Raw genomic sequence first — 18,515 nt, 5'->3', positions numbered from 1 at the left:
GTTTCCCTTTATCTGGAACAACTTTATAGCCTTTCTTAACCTTGACATTTTTGAAAAATATGGGCCAGTTATTTAATATAATACTAATTTTGGTTTAATATTTCATTATGATGAAACTTAGGTTATGAATTTTGCCAGGAATACTGCAGAATTTAAATGTCCTTCTCAATACTGGTGATCTTCCATTATTTGGTTAAGGTATTGTCCACCAGGTTTTACTGATGTAAAATTAATATTTTCCCTTTGTAATTAATAAGTAATTTGTAGGGAGATACTTTGAGACCATGTAAATATCTTGTTTTTTTATCAAACTTTCACCTAGTATTTTAGTATCTATTAATGATTTTCTAACTCCGTAATTCCTTCTATATTGATTAGAATTTTTCTGTAAGAGCTATCTTTTCTTTCTCCCCAATTTGTTTATTTATTCATTGATTTTTTATCATCGTAGACTCATGGATTCCTGTTTTAGTCAATAGATTACAGTCTATTTTTATAATCATTTTGATACTCATATTGTATCAGATTTAACTAATAAGAGCCCCTGCAAACTAGTTCTTGTGGCTTAATATATCTTTCATTATTCTTTGAGCACATACTACTTTCTGGTGCAGAAAGATGTTCCAGGCTCATCTTGTTATTTTCCTGCCCCAGCCTGGAATCAGTCTTTTCTCCAAGGAGCCCTGTTCTATTTACTGGTGAATGTAGTTTAGAAACCAAGATCTGGGCTGTAGGTGTACCCTCATTGATTGAAAGTCCTTAGCAGACAGAGCTAGAAAATATGTTTCTCCCCCTCTCTTTCCCTCTCTGTATATTAAAAAATAGCAACACACACAAACCCATGAGTAAATACTTACACCTCCAATTGTAGTCTAAAACTACAGCGTAAATTTTAGTCTTCTCTCTTTCCATAATATAACTTCCTTTTCTCATTAGACTAGGAACCTGGTCTGAGTTTCCTTGATATATTTACTCAAGTGCTGAATACACAGAAAATAATTTCAGAATTGCTAACCCATAGCACTGTGAAAAGTACATCTAACTAGAGTTCAACATTTGTTTCATTTTTTGGCAGGTGGGGTGGAGGGTGTAAAACTTACATATTTAGTTGTCCCATGGTGTACTCTCCGTGCTCCTTTACTCTCAGAACATCCCCGTGATGGCAGAGAAGAGGAATATATTATTTCTCCTATTTACCAGTTGGAGTATCAGAAACATCCTTAACTTGTCAAGTAATTTGTAAAACCGGGGTCACTGTGAGCCATTTTGGGTACCGAAGAAAAAAAGTATTTAGGCACCCTGGCAAAGGCAACCAGCTAAACAGACTTGTTCCTGGGAGCTGGAACAGTAAGAGATGACTACTTCTGACAAAATCTCTTTCTTAAATTGTGGTGGCTATTTTAGGAAAATTATGAGTCAGCAGTTAATATTGTTTTGCTCAGTTAAGATAGCTACACTCATGTTATCCATGCCTTTGTAAGTAGGAGAGGTCCCCCAGGGATTCTTGACCATTTTTATCTCTAGAACCCTTTGATATTTTGACAAAGTCTATTTTCAGAAAATGATTTAAAATGAATAGAGCAAAATGTGTAGAATCACAAAGGAAACGCATTATTGCAGTTATCAAAATATTAAGACAAATTTGTGATATATATGATAGTAGAGTATGTGCTTATTCTTTTAAATGTTAAATAAGATTTAATAGCATGTCTAATAATGACTATAATTTTGAAGTGGTGATCAATAGGCTATTTTGAGATGGCTACAACAAATGTAATTCGAAACAAATGTAAGATTTAGCAGCATGTCTGATAATGACCGTAATTTTGAAGTGGTGATAAATATAAAGGCTATTTTGAGATGGCTGCAACAAATGTAATATGAAACAAATCTGTTTGATTTCTGTAGGTGGCCAAGTTACAGGTAATACAACTATTACTGTGCTTTTTGGCCTACATTCCTAATGGAAGAAAATCCTAAATTTTAGTTAGAAGTTAGTGAATAGATACAATTTTTTTGCCCATGTAAGTTCATGGACCTCCTGAAATCTAAACATGGACCCTTTGAGGGACTTTGTGAATGCAAGTTTAAGAACCATCTCTAAGTCCAGGTATTATGTTTTGGAGGGGAGAGTTCAGTCTTGTGATTTGCAAAAGAACCTAACCTTAACTATCTTGTCCATGTGCATGCATTCTCTTTCCCCCATGAGGAATCAAAGCTGCTTGTCACTAATCCTGTTCTTACCCTGAATCCTATTTGCAAGTGATTTATTGTATCTTTGATGGTAAAGTAGGCATATTAGATTAAACTCCCTATTAGGTTAGAACTCTCTATAAAGTTGCTTGACTGTACCAATGCAGCATAAATCTTTTCATGAAACCCTTGACTCTATTTCAGTAGTATATTATTTGCTTACAGAAGAATTTAAACTCTATTTCTTTAATTTGTATAAACTTTTGAATAAGTATTTTATTATCTCTAACTTCTTTTATGCCTTTTTTTTTTGGAGACGGAGAATCTTGCTCTGTCACCCAGGCTGGAGTGCAGTGACGCGATCTTGGCTCACTGCAACCTCTGCCTTCCGGGTTCAAGCGATTCTCCTGCTGCAGCCTCCTGGGTAGCTGGGACTACAGGTGTGTGCCACCACGCCTGGCTAATTTTTTGTATTTTTAGTAGAGACAAGGTTTCACTGTGTTAGCCAGGATGGTCTTGATCTCCTGACCTCATGATCCGCCTGCCTCAGCCTCCTGAAGTGCTGGGATTACAGGCGTGAGCCACCACACCAGCACCCCCCCTTTTTTTTCTTTCTTTTGAATCGTGTTTGAAATATTTATTGGATTTAACCTTTCTTTTTTTTCTGTAGTCACATGTCAGTCTTGAATTACTACAGTAGCATCTCTGGGGTTTTCAGTCATGGCAAGAGATGAAGGATATCTTTTGAATGCCTTTCTTGTTCTAAATGTATCTCCTATTTCTCAATAGCCCTGCAAGGCTTAGAAAAGGTAAATTCCTTAGGGTTATTAGTGCTGATCTGATAATCAAATCTAGGTCAGCCTGATTCCAATCTACCATGCTGTGCTGCCTTCCTACTAATTTGCTTCTGGTTTTGAGTATGCCCATTATGGTTTTGCTAGATTAACCTTACCAAGGACCATGTTGTTATTGTTAAAAAACCTGAAGGCCCATTGTAGATTGTATGACAGATTTGACACATCTGACCTCCAACTTGTCTTTTCAGCTATATCTCCTGCCTGAGACACAGGGTCTTGCCTTGCTATGTTGCTCTCCAACTCCGGGGCTCAGGTGATCTTCCCTCCCAAAGTGCTGGGATTATAGGCGTGAGCCACCATTCCCAGCTCCTGCTGCTCTTAATATGCATCCTTTGCTCTAGTCATATTTTACCAAGCCTGAAATATGTTATTATTTCTCATATCTTCTGTATCTTTTTATTTACTTTATGTCTAGAATGCTCTTCATCTGCTTGGTGAAAATTCCTTAGGATCCATCTCAAATGGCTCTTCTTTATAGTCTCTTCCTAGTATACAGTGTTTCCATTTTGATACATTGTATTTTACCTTCATCTCTATATGAGACCACTTATCACAATTAATTGCTAATTATTTATCTAGAGTTGTACCTTTTATTAGACTGAATTCTTTGCAGGCAAAATCCATTTCAAGTTAATCTTCGTATCTCTAGTTCCTAGTACAGTACCTGTTACATAATAGATGGTGTGCTAGGTATCTTGAAAGAGTATTTTCCTTTTTTGCTTAAAATTTTGCAAGTCTTTATTTTTGCAGTTAAATCATGAGTGATTGAAAGGCAGGAATGCCATCTTAACCTCACAGTTTTACACAGTACCTGGCATAGTTGATATGTGGACATGTATGTTATGTATGGACTTGCTTAGAAAGAACTTTTAATTCCTGCATCTCTTATCAAACCTAAGTTGACTTGCATTTTTCTTAATGTTTGCCAGTGTTACTCTTGATGATGACTTTCATTTTACTTAGTCCATTTTTTGGATCATTTATATAGGTAAAAATGTGTTAACTTAGGCAGAGTCTCATCTCTACCCCCAAGAAATGACAAGCAGCAAAACCAGCTCAACTTTCCAGACTAAATTTTTCATTCTTATATCCTTTGTTAATAAGGCCTCTGGTTGATTTTTTTTTTTAACAGCTCTGTTAAGGTGCAGTTTACATGTAATAGAATCTGTTCATTTAAATGGAGTTTGATGACTTTTGGCAAATGCATGTAGTTCTGTAACTACCGTTTCACTCAAGCAGTGTGACGTTTCCGTTACTGCACAAAGTTCCCTCTTGCTTGTTTGCAGTCATCCCCTCCTGCTACCCCCCTGTCCTAGAAAACCTCTGGTCTGCTTTCTGTCCCTGTTGTTTTATGGCTTCTAGCATTTCATGTAATTGGAATAAAGCAGAATTTACCCATTCATTAATTGATAGACATTAATCTACCGGCTGATGGACATTTACATTATTTCTGATATTTTGCTATTATAAATAATGCTGCTATGCATGGATACATATGTAACAAACCTGCACATTGTGCACATGTACCCTAAAACCCTAAAGTATAATAATAAAAAACAAAACAAAACAAAACAAATAATGCTGCTATGAACATTCTTACACAAGTCTTTTTGTGGACATATGTTTTCATTTTTCTTGGGTAGATACCTAGGAGTGGAATTGCGGGCTTATATGGTGAGTGTATGTTTTTAATGAAACGGCCAAATTGTTTTACAAAGTGGCTGTACCATTTTGTATTCCCACTGGCAGTGTATATGAGCATTCCAACTGCTCCATATCCTCACCAGCACTTGGTATTTTTGTCAGTCTTTAATTTTAGTCATCCTAGTGGGTGTATTAGTGTTATCTCATTGTGGATTTTAGTTTTAATTTCCCTGATAACTATTGATGCTGAGCATCTTTTCATGTGCTTGCAGGCCATTTGTACATATTCCCTTGTGAAGTTTCTGTTCAAATCTATTTTTTTTTTTATTAAGCTGTCTGTCATCTTTGGTTGTGACAGTTCTTTATATATCCCAGATATAATTCCTTTGTCAGATGTTTTGGTGTTGTTTTCTTCCAGTCTGTGGTTTGTTTTTTCTTTTTTTACAACATTATCTTTTGAAGAGCAAAAGCCTTGAATTTTGAGGTAGTCCAGTTTATCAGTATTTGTCTTAATGCTTCATGCTGTTTGTCCTATCTTAAATTTTTGCCTAAATCAAGGTTATGAAGATATTCTCCTATTTTTTTCTTCCAAAAGGTTTGTAGTTTTAGCTCTCTTACTTTAGATTTATGATCTATTTATTTTTTATATGGTATGATATGTAGTCAAAGTTTATTTTGTATATAAATACCCAGTTTTTAAACATCATGTTGAAAAGACCATCCTTTTCTTCCATAGAATTTCCTCTACATCTTGAGGTATTTTAAATGTTGAAAATACTCTATAAGTATGGGTCTACTTTTAGAATCTATCTTCTATTTTACTGATTTTTATCAAGGGTCAGCAAACTAAGGCCTATATGCTAAATCTGGCTTTATATAAATAAAACTTTATTAGCACATGGCCATGCCCATTCATGTAGGTATCATCTATGACTGCAACTGCAGAGACAGATTTCAGTAGTTGCAATAGAGACTGTGTGGCCTACAAAGGTGAAAATATGTACTGTTTGGCCCTTTGCAGAAAAAGATTGCCAGCTCCTCATCTATATTCTTATGCCAATACTATACTGTCTTGTTTACTGTAGCTTTATAATACGTCTTGAAATCAGGTTTCATAAGTCCTCCAACTTTGTTCTGTTTTTTTTTTTTTGTTTTTTTTTTCTGAAAGACGGCATCTCCTTGCCATCTTCCAGGCTGGAGTGAGTGGCTTGATTGTAGTTCACTGCAGCCTTGACCTCGACCTCTTGGGCTGAAGTGATCCTCCTGCCTCAGCCTCTGAAATAGCTGACTACAGGCATGTGCCACTGTACCTGGCTAATTTTTTTCTTGTTTTCTTTTCTTTTTTTTTCTGAGACAGGGTCTTACTCTGTCACCCAGGCTGGAGTGCAGTGGTGCCATCATGGCTTACTGTAGCCTTGACCTCCCAGACTCAGGTGATCCTCCCACCTCAGGTTTCTGAGTAGCTGGGACTATAGGCACATGCCATCACACCCAGCTAATTTTTGTATTTCATGTAGAGAAAGGGTTTTGCCATGTTGCTCAGGCTGGGCTCAAGTGATCCACCCACAGCCTCACAAGTGCTGGGATTACAGGTATGAGCCACTGTGCCTGGCCATTTTAAAATTTTTTATTGAGATAGGGTCTCACTATGTTATCCAGGCTTGTCTCAAACAGGCAATCCTCCTGCTTCGGCCTCCCAAGTGCCACATTGTAAAAATCAGTGAGAAACAGGAAATGAAGGTGGCTTGTCCAATCTGATTCTAAGGCTTGAGGAGTTGTACAGTGGCCAGTAGTCACACACATCCCATTAGTAACTACTTATTTAGGAGTGAAATAAACACATTAATTTTCTTTCAATTTATGTGTATTTTTTTTTTAATGGTCACTAAATTTGTTAGAAGACAAATACTTAATGGTAAGTAAGTCCTCACTTAACATCATAGAGGAGTTCTTAGAAACTGCAACTTTAAGCAAAAGGACTTAAAACAGGTTGAAAGAAATAACTCCTCATGATCCACCTGCCTCGGCCTCCCAAAGTGCTGGGATTACAGGCGTGTGCCACCGCACTCGGCCCTTTTTTTTCTTTCTTTCTTTTGAATCGTGTTTGAGATGTTTCTTGGATTTAACCTTTCTTTTTTTTCTGTAGTCACATGCCAGTCTTGAATTACTACAGTAGCATCTCTGGGGTTTTCAGTCTTGGCAAGAGATCAAGGATATCTTTTGAATGCCTGTCTTGTTCTAAATATATCTCCTATTTCTCAGTAGCCCTGGAGTTACAGGCATAAGCCATCATGTCCAGCCTGTTCTGCTTTTTACATATGGGCTATTACAGGACCTTTGTGTTTCTGTGTACATTTTAGAATTATTTTGTCAATTTGTACAAAAGCCTACTGGGATTTTGTAGGTATTGCATTGTATTTATAGTTAATTGGGGGGGGGGGGGGGGGGCGGAATTAATAGCATAAAAATACTAAGTTTGCTAGTCCATGAACATGTTATATGTCTCCATTTGTTTATGCTCTTAATGCATTATTTAGTGTATAGGCTTTGCACATCTTTTGTATATTTATTCCTAAACATTTTATCTATTGATTTGACTCTAAGTAGAATTATTAAAAATATCATTTTCCAATTATTTGTTGCTGTATATAGAAATACAATTGATTTTACATATTGATCTTGTATACTGCAACCTGACTAAATTATTTACACTCATTTTCCTAGTTTTTTTTTTTGAGACGGAGTCTCATTCTGTCACCGAGGCTGGAGTGCAGTGGCACGATCTTGGCTCACGGTAACCTCCACCTCCCAGGTTCAAGCAGTTCTTTCTGCCTCAGCCTCCTGAGTAGCTGGGACTACAGGCATGTGCCACCATGGTTGACTAATTTTTTTGTATTTTTAGTAGCGACGGGATTTCACTGTGTTAGCCAGGATGGTCTTGATCTCCTGACCTTGTGATCCATTTGCCTCGGGCTTCCAAAGTGCTGGGATTACAGGCGTGAGCCTCTGTGCCCGGCCATTTTCCTAATTCTTATAGATTTTTTGGGATTTTTTATATTTATCCTCATACCGTTGTGAATAAAGATTGTTTTATTTCTTCCTTTCCAATCTACCTTAATTTTGCCTTGAATTTTGCCTTGGCTATTTTGAATGGAAGTGTTGAGAGCAGACATCATTGCCTTATTATTGATCTCATTATGATCTTCAGTAGAATCATTTAGTTTCTCACCATTAAGGGTCACAGTAGGTTTTTTTAGCTGCCTTTTATGAGGTTAAGAAAGTTCCTTTTTATTCGTTTCTGAGATTTAAAAAAAAATCATGAATGACTTGAATTTTGTAAAATATTTCTTCTGCATCAATTGAAATGATCATGTTTCTTTTTGCCCTTTATTAAAAGGTAAATTACATTTATTGATTTTTGGATGTTGAACTACATTTGGTTTTTGGAGGTTAAAGTGACTTTTTTTGTGATAAAGCCCATTTGATCATGTTTTATTTTTTAATATTGGGTTTGACTTGCTATAAGTTAAGGCTTTTGTATCAATATTTATGAGGGATAAGGTCTCTAGTTTTTTTGTGAAATCCTTGTTTTTGGTATCAGAATAATACTGGCTTTGTAAAACAAGTTAGGAAATGTTTCTTTGTGTTTTGAAAGAGTTTATATAGGACACATTTTTATAAAAAAATCTTAAATGATTGAATTCACGTTTTTCTTTTTTTAAGGAGACTTTTTGGCCGGGCGTGGTGGCTCATGCCTGTAATCCCAGCACTTTGGGAGGCTGAAGTGGGTGGATCATGAGGTCAGGAGTTCAAGACCAGCCTGACCAACATGGTGAAACCCCGTCTCTACTAAAAATACAAAAATTAGCCAGGTGTGGTGGCGCGCACCTGTAATCCCAGCTACTCAGGAGGCTGAGGCGGGAGAATTGCTTGAACCTGGGAGGTGGAGGTTGCAGTGAGCCAAGATCGCGTCATTGCACCCCAGCCTAGGTGAAACTCTGTCTCAAAAAAAAAGACTTTTTATTCATACCTAAGTTGTAAGAGATTCACAGTTTACCCTACATTAACTCAGTGAGAATGATGTACTTTCTTGGCACAAATAAATTTGAAAATACATTGGCTTTATCCTGCTTTCTGATTTTGTTATATGTGGAGGATACATTTATGGGAAGTTGAGAGCCAGCTTTTCTAACTGTATTTCCAATTGCATTCCAACTTCATAATAGGAAATAATTTTATTGTTATATTTTGACTAAATGTTTAATACTGCTGTACTTATGAAATATTTTATTGCTTTGCTTATTCATCTTTGTTTTTGTTAATTTTAGGAACTTAAAAGGAGTCTAGAAAATCAAGCAGAAAGGAAAATGGAAGGTCAGAATTCCCAGAGTCCTCAATGTCTCAAAACATGCTCAGAGCAAAATGGTTATGTTCTCACACTGTCAAATGCACAACCAGTTCTGCAATATGGTAATCCTTATGCATCTCAGGAAACAAGAGGTTATTACAGTATTTTTGGTTTGAGATTAGCTGCATCTGGAGATTTTTTTATGGTTTATATTTTCATGGATTAGCAAACTGCTGGTATAATCAACTCTGATACAAACATTATTTTATTTGTATAATTAGCAGTTTAATATTTAACACTGTAACTGGCTTCATCTAGAAGTGATGCACCATGAGATGAGTACTTTATTTACTTATTGCATATAGTTCACAATTTAAAAAATCACCTGGGTTAAAAATAAAAACATCTATTTTTTTCATGTACCAAAGCGGTTTTTTATATCCTGTTCATCATATCTGCATATACAGATGTTAGTTTTAGTAACTGGTTTCACTCTACCTTTCCAAAAATTTTATTACAGATGGAGCAGATGGTGCTTTTTACCCAGATGAAATACAAAGGCCACCTGTGAGAGTCCCCTCTTGGGGACTGGAAGACAATGTTGTCTGCAGCCAGCCTGCTCGAAACCTTAGTCGGCCTGATGGCTTAGAGGACCCTGAGGATAGCAAAGTAAATTGAATTTTCACTGTGTGAGCCTGTCCCTTTTTTATTTTTTAGCTTATGTAGAGAGTTAAGGGTATGTGTGCATATGTGTATCTTTGTGCATGCATGCGTGTGTGTGGAAGGAGAGTGTGTGCTTGTGCCTGCACACAATTGCCTACTTGATTTTTGGGAAAATGTGCTTGTATTTAAATTTGAAAAATCAACCAGTATGCTTCAGACTTATACTTTAGGATTTATATACTAAAGTAAAAGATTAAGTTTAGAGAATAATCTCAGAATATTGTAGTTATCGGATAGTTTAATCTTAAACATCGCTAAGTAACTTACTATATTCTTTTGATTATAGATGTTAGGCTTGAAGCAGCAAAGTGTTAATGGCAATATTATGCTTCAGTGTATATCTTTTCATTATAGCATTTATATCCCACTTTAGATTTTAGTATGGACTCTTTATTATCTTCAGCCAGAAAAAAAGAAAAGTGTGTGTATCATATAGTGGTTTTCGTTTTTGGAGAAATACTATTTGAGATGTCTTTAGTATTTATGTAGGATTTCTTATTCTCTGGCAGCAACACAATACTGATGATAATTGAATTAGTTTGTATAGCATGTCATTATTTTTGTAAATTTTATTTAAGAGATTCTTTCAACATTTAATGAATAGGTTTGTTTCCTTACAGCAGCTCTTTTTGGATAATATATTCTTTTCTTCATAGTAGCTCTTTTTGGATTTCCTGTGCATTAAGATGAATTTAAAAGAAATGCTTTATTGTGCTCTTTGCAAGTACAGTGGTATCATGACCTGTTTCTTATTTAATCTAGTTTGCTGCATTTAATTGCTATTAACCTTTGCAGAAACTGATCAGTGTTCAGACAGGCATGATTTTAGCCCTGGTGCTCAACACCCATAATGGAGAAAAATGTATTTCTCTCTCCTGCCTTTTGGCCTCCTATGTCCATTACTGGGAATAATTAGGAAAACTGTCAGAACTTTTGTAGCCTATTTAAGGTCTAGAGTATCATCTTACTGCTTTTTCACACCTTTACTTCACATTTTGCATATTTAATCTGATCATTCTTGGCACAGATGTTACATGTGACAAGCCCTTCTCTTCCGTAGTCATCTGCTTCAGTTTAATTAGCAGAATGTTCTTTCTGATCTGTGTGCTTTGCCCTCCTGCAAACCCATGAGAAGCAGTGTTAGAGTCTTGTGCTCATTTGCTGACATGTTTAGATTTGGTAATGAGATGGAGGACTCTTAATATGCACACCTCGAATAACTTTATTTTTCAGTCAGAAGATTTTTCACATTAGAAAGTAATTCTTATGTATATTCAGAATTTAAAAAAATTCTTGTCATTACAACAACAAAAATCACTTGCAAATGAAGTGTTTTAGTAAGTAATTTTAGTAAGAATATGGAAAGCAAATTTGAGTTAACCTGTTCTTTCTTTCTGTTTCTCTGCCCTGGGAGTGATTAATAGCCACAGGCCACAGCACTTTTGAGTCAGGGTTGAGGTGACCTACCTACTCTTTCAGACTACCCTAGTGCACACCTGCCATATCTCCTCTCTTCTGCACCAGAAACTGTGGTCAATTGTCAGATCAAAAACCTTTTGTGACTCCCGTTTACCTAATGATTGTAGTAACTTTAACATCATAATTATGACAGCAGCAAACATTTCTGTACCCCTCTTTGCCATTAATGCTGAACTCTTTAGATAGAGTCACTTATTTGTTCTTCACAGCAGTCCTACGAGGTAGGAATTGTTACTGTTACAACTTTATAGTGGAGGAAACTGAGGGACAGATTAAATAGCTTGCCCCAAGTCACTTAGCAGCTGTGGGTGGAGACAGGATTGAATCTCATGAAATTGGCTATAGAAGCTGTGGTCTTAGCCACCTGTCAAATAGACTAAACCAGAGGTTTTCATACTTTCTTAGTTCATGGCACCCTTAGCATCTCAGTAATTTTTTTTTTTCACAGTAACCCCTGGGCCAAAAGAAATACAGTAAGTCCTCACTTAATGTCATATATAAGAAGTTACTGGAAATTGTGACTTTAAACGAAATGATGTATAATAAAACCAGTTTTTTCCCTCATCAACGTTGTAATGAACCAACGAAAGAATGATGTTATTTCTTTCAACCTGCTGTAAGTCCTTTCACTTAAAGTTGCAGTTTCTAAGAACTGCTCTATGATGTTAAGTAAGGACTTACTGACCGTTAAGTATTTGTCTTCTAACAAATTTGGTGACCGTTAAAAAATAAAGAAAAAACTACACATAAATTGAAAGAAAATTAATGTGTTTATTTCATTCCTAAATAAGTAGTTACTAATGGGATGTGTGTGACTATTGGCCACTGTACAACTTCTCAAGCCTTAGAATCAGATTGGTCAAGCCACCTTCATTTCCTGTTTCTCATTGATTTTCACAATGTGGCACTTGCTTTATATCACAGCAACTGCCAAAACCAGCATCTCGAAGATAAGATGGCATTGAAAGGAATGTGTAGCACTATTTAAAGTTGAATCTGTGAGCCATCTCCAGTGATCGTAGTTGTTCATGTGGTATATGACAAATGCAGATGCTCCTCAACTTACGATGGGGTTACATCCTGATAAACCCATCATAAGTTAAATATGTGTTTTTGACTTGAAGGATATTTTCAGCTTACAGTGGGTTCATCGGAACGTAACCCCATCATAAGTTGAGGAACGTACTGAATGTGTATTGCTTTTGTACATCTTAAAGTTCAAAAATTGTAACTCTAACCATTGTATGTTGGAGACCAACTCTAATGAGTATTTCTGTGTACTTCTGCATATATAATATCCTTAGAAAATTAAAATTATCCCACAGTAACCCTCGGAATTTACTGTGGTGCCCTAGGTACTTTCATACCTAGTTTTGCGAACTATGGGTCTAAATCCTTGCTCCTCAAAAAAGTGGTTCGTAGACCAGCAGTAGTGGTATCTCCTAGGAGTATGTTGGAAATGCAGAATCTCCCGCCCCACTCCAGCCTTACTGAGAATCAGACTGCATTTAACAAAATCTTTAGGTGATCATATGATTTTTAACATTTGGGATACGCTATTTTAAAACTTCCTAACTCCAATCATTCCAGGCCAGATTATTTTCTCTTCCCTTAATTCATATCTTGCTTTCTAGTTGTGTTCTTGCATTTCTTAGTGTTTCTCTTCTACCTTCATTCCTTTCTCCTCTATCAAAGACGAAAGCCCACACATTCTATTAATATGTGGCTTACTTGAAACTTTCCACATGAGCCCTTCACTGTGAACCCCTAAACTGCAGACATTTTTTGTTGATAGACAATTTTTTCTTTTTTCTGGTGAGTTCTAGCTTTTATTCTCAGAAGGGTCTATTACTCCAAAATGAGAACCAGTGCTTGAGAGAGTCAAGGGCTGTTTCCCGTTTATCATGGTGCACTGAGTTTTTGCCTTTCTCAAACTTGCCATTTTTCATATATTATCTTACATTTTAAATTTAATGTTAATGTGTTTTCTGTTCACAAAAATAGTGTGTGATTACAGTCAATTCATTTTTATCAAGAGTGCCAAGACAATTCAAGAGGAAAGAATAGTCTTTGCAACAAATGGTACTGGGAAAACTGTATATCCAGTTCGATGAAAGAATGAAATTAGACTCTTGATTCATACCCTGTGTAGAAATTAACTCAAAATTGGATTTTAAATGTTAAGAGCTAAACTACAAAACTCAAAACGTACAGATAAATCTTTATGACTTGGATTAGGCAGTAGTTTCTTAGATATGACGCCACCAGGATAAGCAACAAAGGAAAACATAGATATAAGTTGACTATCCCTTATCCAAAATGCTTGGGACCAGAAGTATTTCAGATTTCAGATTTTTTCAGATTTTGGAATATTTGCGTTATACTTATCAGTTGAGCACCTCTAATCTGAAAATCCAAAGTCCACAGTGCTTCAGTGAGCATTTCCTTTGTCATCTCAGGGCTTAAAAAGTTTTGGATTTTGGAGCATTTTGCTCTTCAGATTTTTGGATTAAAGATAGTCAGCCTGTAATTGAATATGTCATCAAAAGGATTAAATGAATCTTTGCTGTTCCATTTTAAATTTTTTATACACAGTTATTTCCAACAGGTAATATATAGCTGGTTGGCATCTCTTAATTCTGAATATTCCCTTTTCTATACCATATTAGTATAATACCTTTCATATAGTAGAGGCTTTTTAAATGTTATTAATGAGTTTAAAGAAATATGTTTGTTCCATTTTTGCCTATTAAACTATTTAAAATTCAGGCCATCTTAGAAAAGTAATTGTTGGGCTGGGCATGGTGGCTCAAGCCTGTAATCCCAGCACTTTGGGGAGGTCTAGGCAGGCAGATCACTTGAGGCCAGGAGTTCGAGACCAGCCTGGCCACATGGCAAAACCCCATGTCTACTAAAAATACAAAAAAAATTTAGCTGGGCATGGTGGCACACGCCAGTAATCCCAGCTACTTGGGAGGCTGAGGCATGAGAATTGTTTGAACCTGAGAGACAGAGGTTGGAGTGAGCCAAGATTGTGCCACTATACTCCAGCCTGGACAACAGAGCAAGACTTGGTCTCAAAAAAAAAATAGTTAATTTTCTGTGATAGCTTTATTGAGATATAATTCACATATTATACAATTTGCCATTTAAACTATACGATTTAGTGGTTTTTAATGTATTTACAGAGCTGTGCAACCATCACCATATTCAATTTTAGAACATTTTCCTCACCACCAAAAGAAACCATGTAGCCTGTAGCAGTTAACCTCTTCCCGTTTATTCCCACCAGCCCAGGAAACCCTCAGTCCACTTTGTTTCTCTATAGATTTGTCTGTTCTGCACAGTAATATAAGTCAAATCATAAAATTGTTATCTTTTGTGACTGGTTTCTTTCACTTAGCATGTTTTCAAAGTTATCCATGTTTTAGCATGCATCCATGTTTAACATGAAGAATGGGTTTTATTCTTGTTTGTTTGGATGTTTAGATTGAGCATCCAAAATCCGAAACTGAGTGCTGACATGATACTCAAAGGAAATGCTTACTGGAGCATTTTGGATTTTCAAATTTGGGATGTTCAGCTGGCAAGCATAATGAAGTATTACAAAATCTGAGAAAGTCTGAAATCTGAAACACTTCTGTTCCCAAGCATTTTGGATAAGGGGGACTCAACCTGTCCCACATTTTGTTTACCCATTCATCTGTTAGACTTTTGGGTTATTTCACCTTTTGGCTATGGCATACATGCTTTTGTTTGTGTACCTTTTCACTTCTTTGGGGAAATGGAATTACTAGGTCAGTTCCACTAGCAACTGCTGGAGTGGAAATCCTAGGAGTGGAACTGCTGGGTCATGTGGTAACTCTTAGGTTTACCTAAACCTTTTGAAAAACTGCCCGATTGTTTTCCACAGTGGCTGCATGACTCTACATTCCCATCAGTAGTGTATGAGGGTTCCACTTACTCCACATCCTCAGCCACACTTGTTATTGTCTTTGTGAAATGGTTCATCATCGTGATTTTGATTTGCATTTTCCTGGTGGTTAATGATGTTAAGCATCTTTCGTGTGCTTGCTGGCCATTTGTATATCCTCTTTGGAAGAATATCTGTTCAAATCCTTCTGCCGTTTTCAAATTGGGCCCCTTATCAGATAATATGGTTTGCATATCTGTCTCCCATTCTGTGGGTTGTCTTCACTTTTATGATGGTGCTCTGCAGCACAAAACTTTTTAGTTTTAGTGAAGCCGAATTTATGTTTATTTTGTTGCTTATACTTTTGTTATACCTAAGAAACCATTGTCTCTCCAAGGTTTTTAATTTACTCTTATGTTTTCTTATAAGGGCTTTATAGTTTTAGCTCTTATATTTGGTTTCTGGTCTATTTTGAGTTAATTTTTGAATATGGAGCAAAGTAAAGCTTTTGAAAACTAACAGATTTGCAAAATTATTTTTAATTTTTGAATATGGAGCAAAGTAAAACTTTTGAAAACTAATAGAGATTTGCAAAATTATTTTCTTTCTGATTTTAAATACTTTTAAATTAGATAAATTATATAGTTCAATGTTATTTCTTCATTGATATATTACTAGAAATGAATGTCTGGCAAAGCATAAGCAATAACATCTCATAAGAAGAGGAGGAATGCTGACTAATACTGTATAGTAATACAAAGTTTTGAGGGGCAAAGAGATATTCTCTTGTTTTAAATAAAAGTTACCCAGAGTCATTGGATACTCTCTTTTCTCTTATGCATTGATTTTGGCCTTAGCAAATATATAAATTTCTTAAAGTGTGAATGCTCTTGAACTAAAGTAATAATAATCAACTTAGAGTTTTGTTAAGTGGTGAAACTTTTCTTCCTCGATATTAATTACTAATTCCTGAATGATAACTAAATATTCCAATTAATATTTCCTAGCAAAGGTAGAATTACAACACAGTTTGGGAAATGCTAAGTAGATAGAGTCCCACAGTCTGGATACTAATGATACAGATTATGTAACTCAGTCATTTACCCCTGAGTATGTATTGCCATAACTTGATCATGATAGATGGCATTTTTTTTATTGTGGTAGAATAAATATAAAATTTGCCATCTTAGCCATTTTTAAGCATATAGTTCTGTAATGTTAACTTTACTGCTGTGCAGCCAATCTCCGGAAACTCTTCATCTTGCAAAACTGAACTCCTTACCCATTAAACAACAACTCCCATTCCCTCTTTCTCTAGCCCCTGAAAACCACCAGTAATTTGAATTTGACTACTCTGGGTACCATATGTAAGTGGAATCATATAGTATTTGTCTTTTTGCAAGTGGCTTATTTCATTTAGCATAATGTCTTCAAGGTTCATCCATGTTGTAAACATGTATCAGAATTTCATTCCTTTTGAATAAGGGTAAATAATATTCCACCCTATGGATATATGCCACATTTTGTTTATCCGTGCATATATCAGTAGACATTTGGGTTGTTTCTACCTTTTGACTATTGTGAATAATGCTGCTGTGAACATGGGTTCGTGATTGAACATATCTGTTCAAGTCCTTGCTTTTAGTCCTTTTGGGCACATACCCTGAAGTAGAATTGCTGGATAATATGCTAATTTTATTTCTGATTTTTTGAGGAACTACCATGTATGATCATGATTCCATTTTGAAGTTAGTGTGATCTAACCCTAGTTTATTTTCCAACAGGTTATAACCCCCTTTACCATCAGGCCAGGCAGGTGACTCATGTCCGTAATCTCATCACTTTTGGGGAGGCCAAGGTGGGAGGACTGCTTGAGCCCAGGAGTTTGAGACCAGCCTGGGTAACAGTGAGATCCTGTCTCTTAAAAAAAATGCCGAGTGTGGTGGTACACGCCAGTAGTCCTAGCTACCTGGGAGGCTGAGATGGGAGGATTGCTGGAGTCCAGGAGGTCGTGGCTGCAGTGATCCATGATCGTGCCACTGCACTCCTGGGTGACAGAGCAAGACCTCGTCTCAAAAAAAAAAAAACAAAATTACTCTTCAAATATCCAGGTGGTCACATGCTTTTAATAAGAAAACAAGAATGTTTTTTATACAGAGTATATCCTGAGCAGATAATGAGAAGTTTTTGGGTTTCAAATTGAATGTCAGTTTATCCTAGCTTGTTTCCTTTGCTTAAAAACCAGTTTGTAATGGAAAGAGTATTGTGCTGATGGGTGTAAACGTAGATGAAAACAATAGGGTGTTTAGATCTTTAAATGGATTAAAGTAATATTAATAAAAGTTTTCTGAAAAGGTATTTCTTAAAATTTGGAATTGTTCATAAATATATTTCAGTACGGTATTCTCAATAAAATTTGCTTACAAGATTATTTTACTAGTTTAGCTAAAATACTAGGTGGTGATATTTTAAAATGCTGTTAAACCCTTTGGGTTTGTAAGTTTCAGTGCTGAAACTGATAATTTAATAATTTGGGGTAGAAATATTTCTAAAACAGAATGCATGATTCTCTGGCTTTCATTTAATATAACCTTGATGATTAAGGTTTATTTAAAAAATCAATGTTACATGGTGTCATATTCCTTTAAGATGTATGGTAAGGCTGTGTGATCTATTACTAATAGTGAAATGCCCAACATTGGATATTTCAAGTTCTTGTCTTGCTTTTCTCTTTTTCCCAATAGCTTTTTTTTTTTTTTTTAACTGTCAGTCGGCCTGCTTTAAAAGCTTCATTTCCAAATTAAAGTATTTTTAATCTACTGTGGCTCTGAAACTAATTAACCAGGCTTGTTGAGTAAAATAGAATAAATGTATTCTCGAGTGAAGATTTCACTCATCATTTTGCCTGTCAATATCATGAGAGACTTTATTATATGTATTGGCTCCTTAGAGTGCTTACTGCATACTCTCTGATTTCAACCTATGCTCTGGGTAGATGGTTCATGTTTTATTTCATGAGAACTTATTGTTTCTCATTATAATATGTAGAATTATACTCTTGAGCCCCTCTCCCCTTTTATTAGGTAATAGGTGGTAGAAGATTACAGAATAATCGGGTTATCATTGCCAAATTATATATGACTTAGAAAGTATAAATTAATTCTACCTTTTTTCCCCTCCAGGTATTTAACGAGCAGGGTTAACATGTCTGACAGGTTGTCTGAGTCTGGAACCTTCGCTACAAACTCTACTGTTAGCTGATTCATGGAAGCAGTAAATTGGTGTAGGCTATTAGCTATTATAAAACAGGAAAAGGAGGTTATGAGATTTTTGGTTCCATTACATTTTTGGCCCCTAG

The 18,515-nt window shown here is 35.8% G+C and overlaps 1 protein-coding gene across 12 annotated transcripts in view; it reads left to right on the top strand.

Moving 5' to 3' along the window:
- The window catches only part of TAX1BP1 (Tax1 binding protein 1), a 96,698-nt gene that overhangs the window by 74,788 nt on the left and 3,395 nt on the right, over positions 1 to 18,515 (top strand). For 4 of the 12 annotated variants that reach the window (XM_055293586.2, XM_063608983.1, XM_055293587.2 and 1 more), the window contains 2 exons: positions 9,023 to 9,068; positions 9,563 to 9,711. The exons of 1 other annotated variant lie outside the window; for it this stretch is intronic. In XM_055293586.2, coding sequence (XP_055149561.1) covers positions 9,023 to 9,068; positions 9,563 to 9,711 — 195 coding nt within the window. Of the gene's footprint in view, positions 1 to 9,022; positions 9,195 to 9,562; positions 9,712 to 18,515 lie in introns of all 12 variants that reach the window. 7 more of the 12 variants (XM_055293580.2, XM_063608982.1, XM_055293581.2 and 4 more) reach the window with 2 other exon arrangements.

Source organism: Symphalangus syndactylus, chromosome 9 (genome assembly GCF_028878055.3).
Source record: "Symphalangus syndactylus isolate Jambi chromosome 9, NHGRI_mSymSyn1-v2.1_pri, whole genome shotgun sequence".
Classification (NCBI taxonomy): Eukaryota; Metazoa; Chordata; class Mammalia; order Primates; family Hylobatidae; genus Symphalangus; species Symphalangus syndactylus.
Note: the sequence above shows the minus strand (reverse complement) of the source record. Positions and strands in the feature narration are given on the sequence as shown.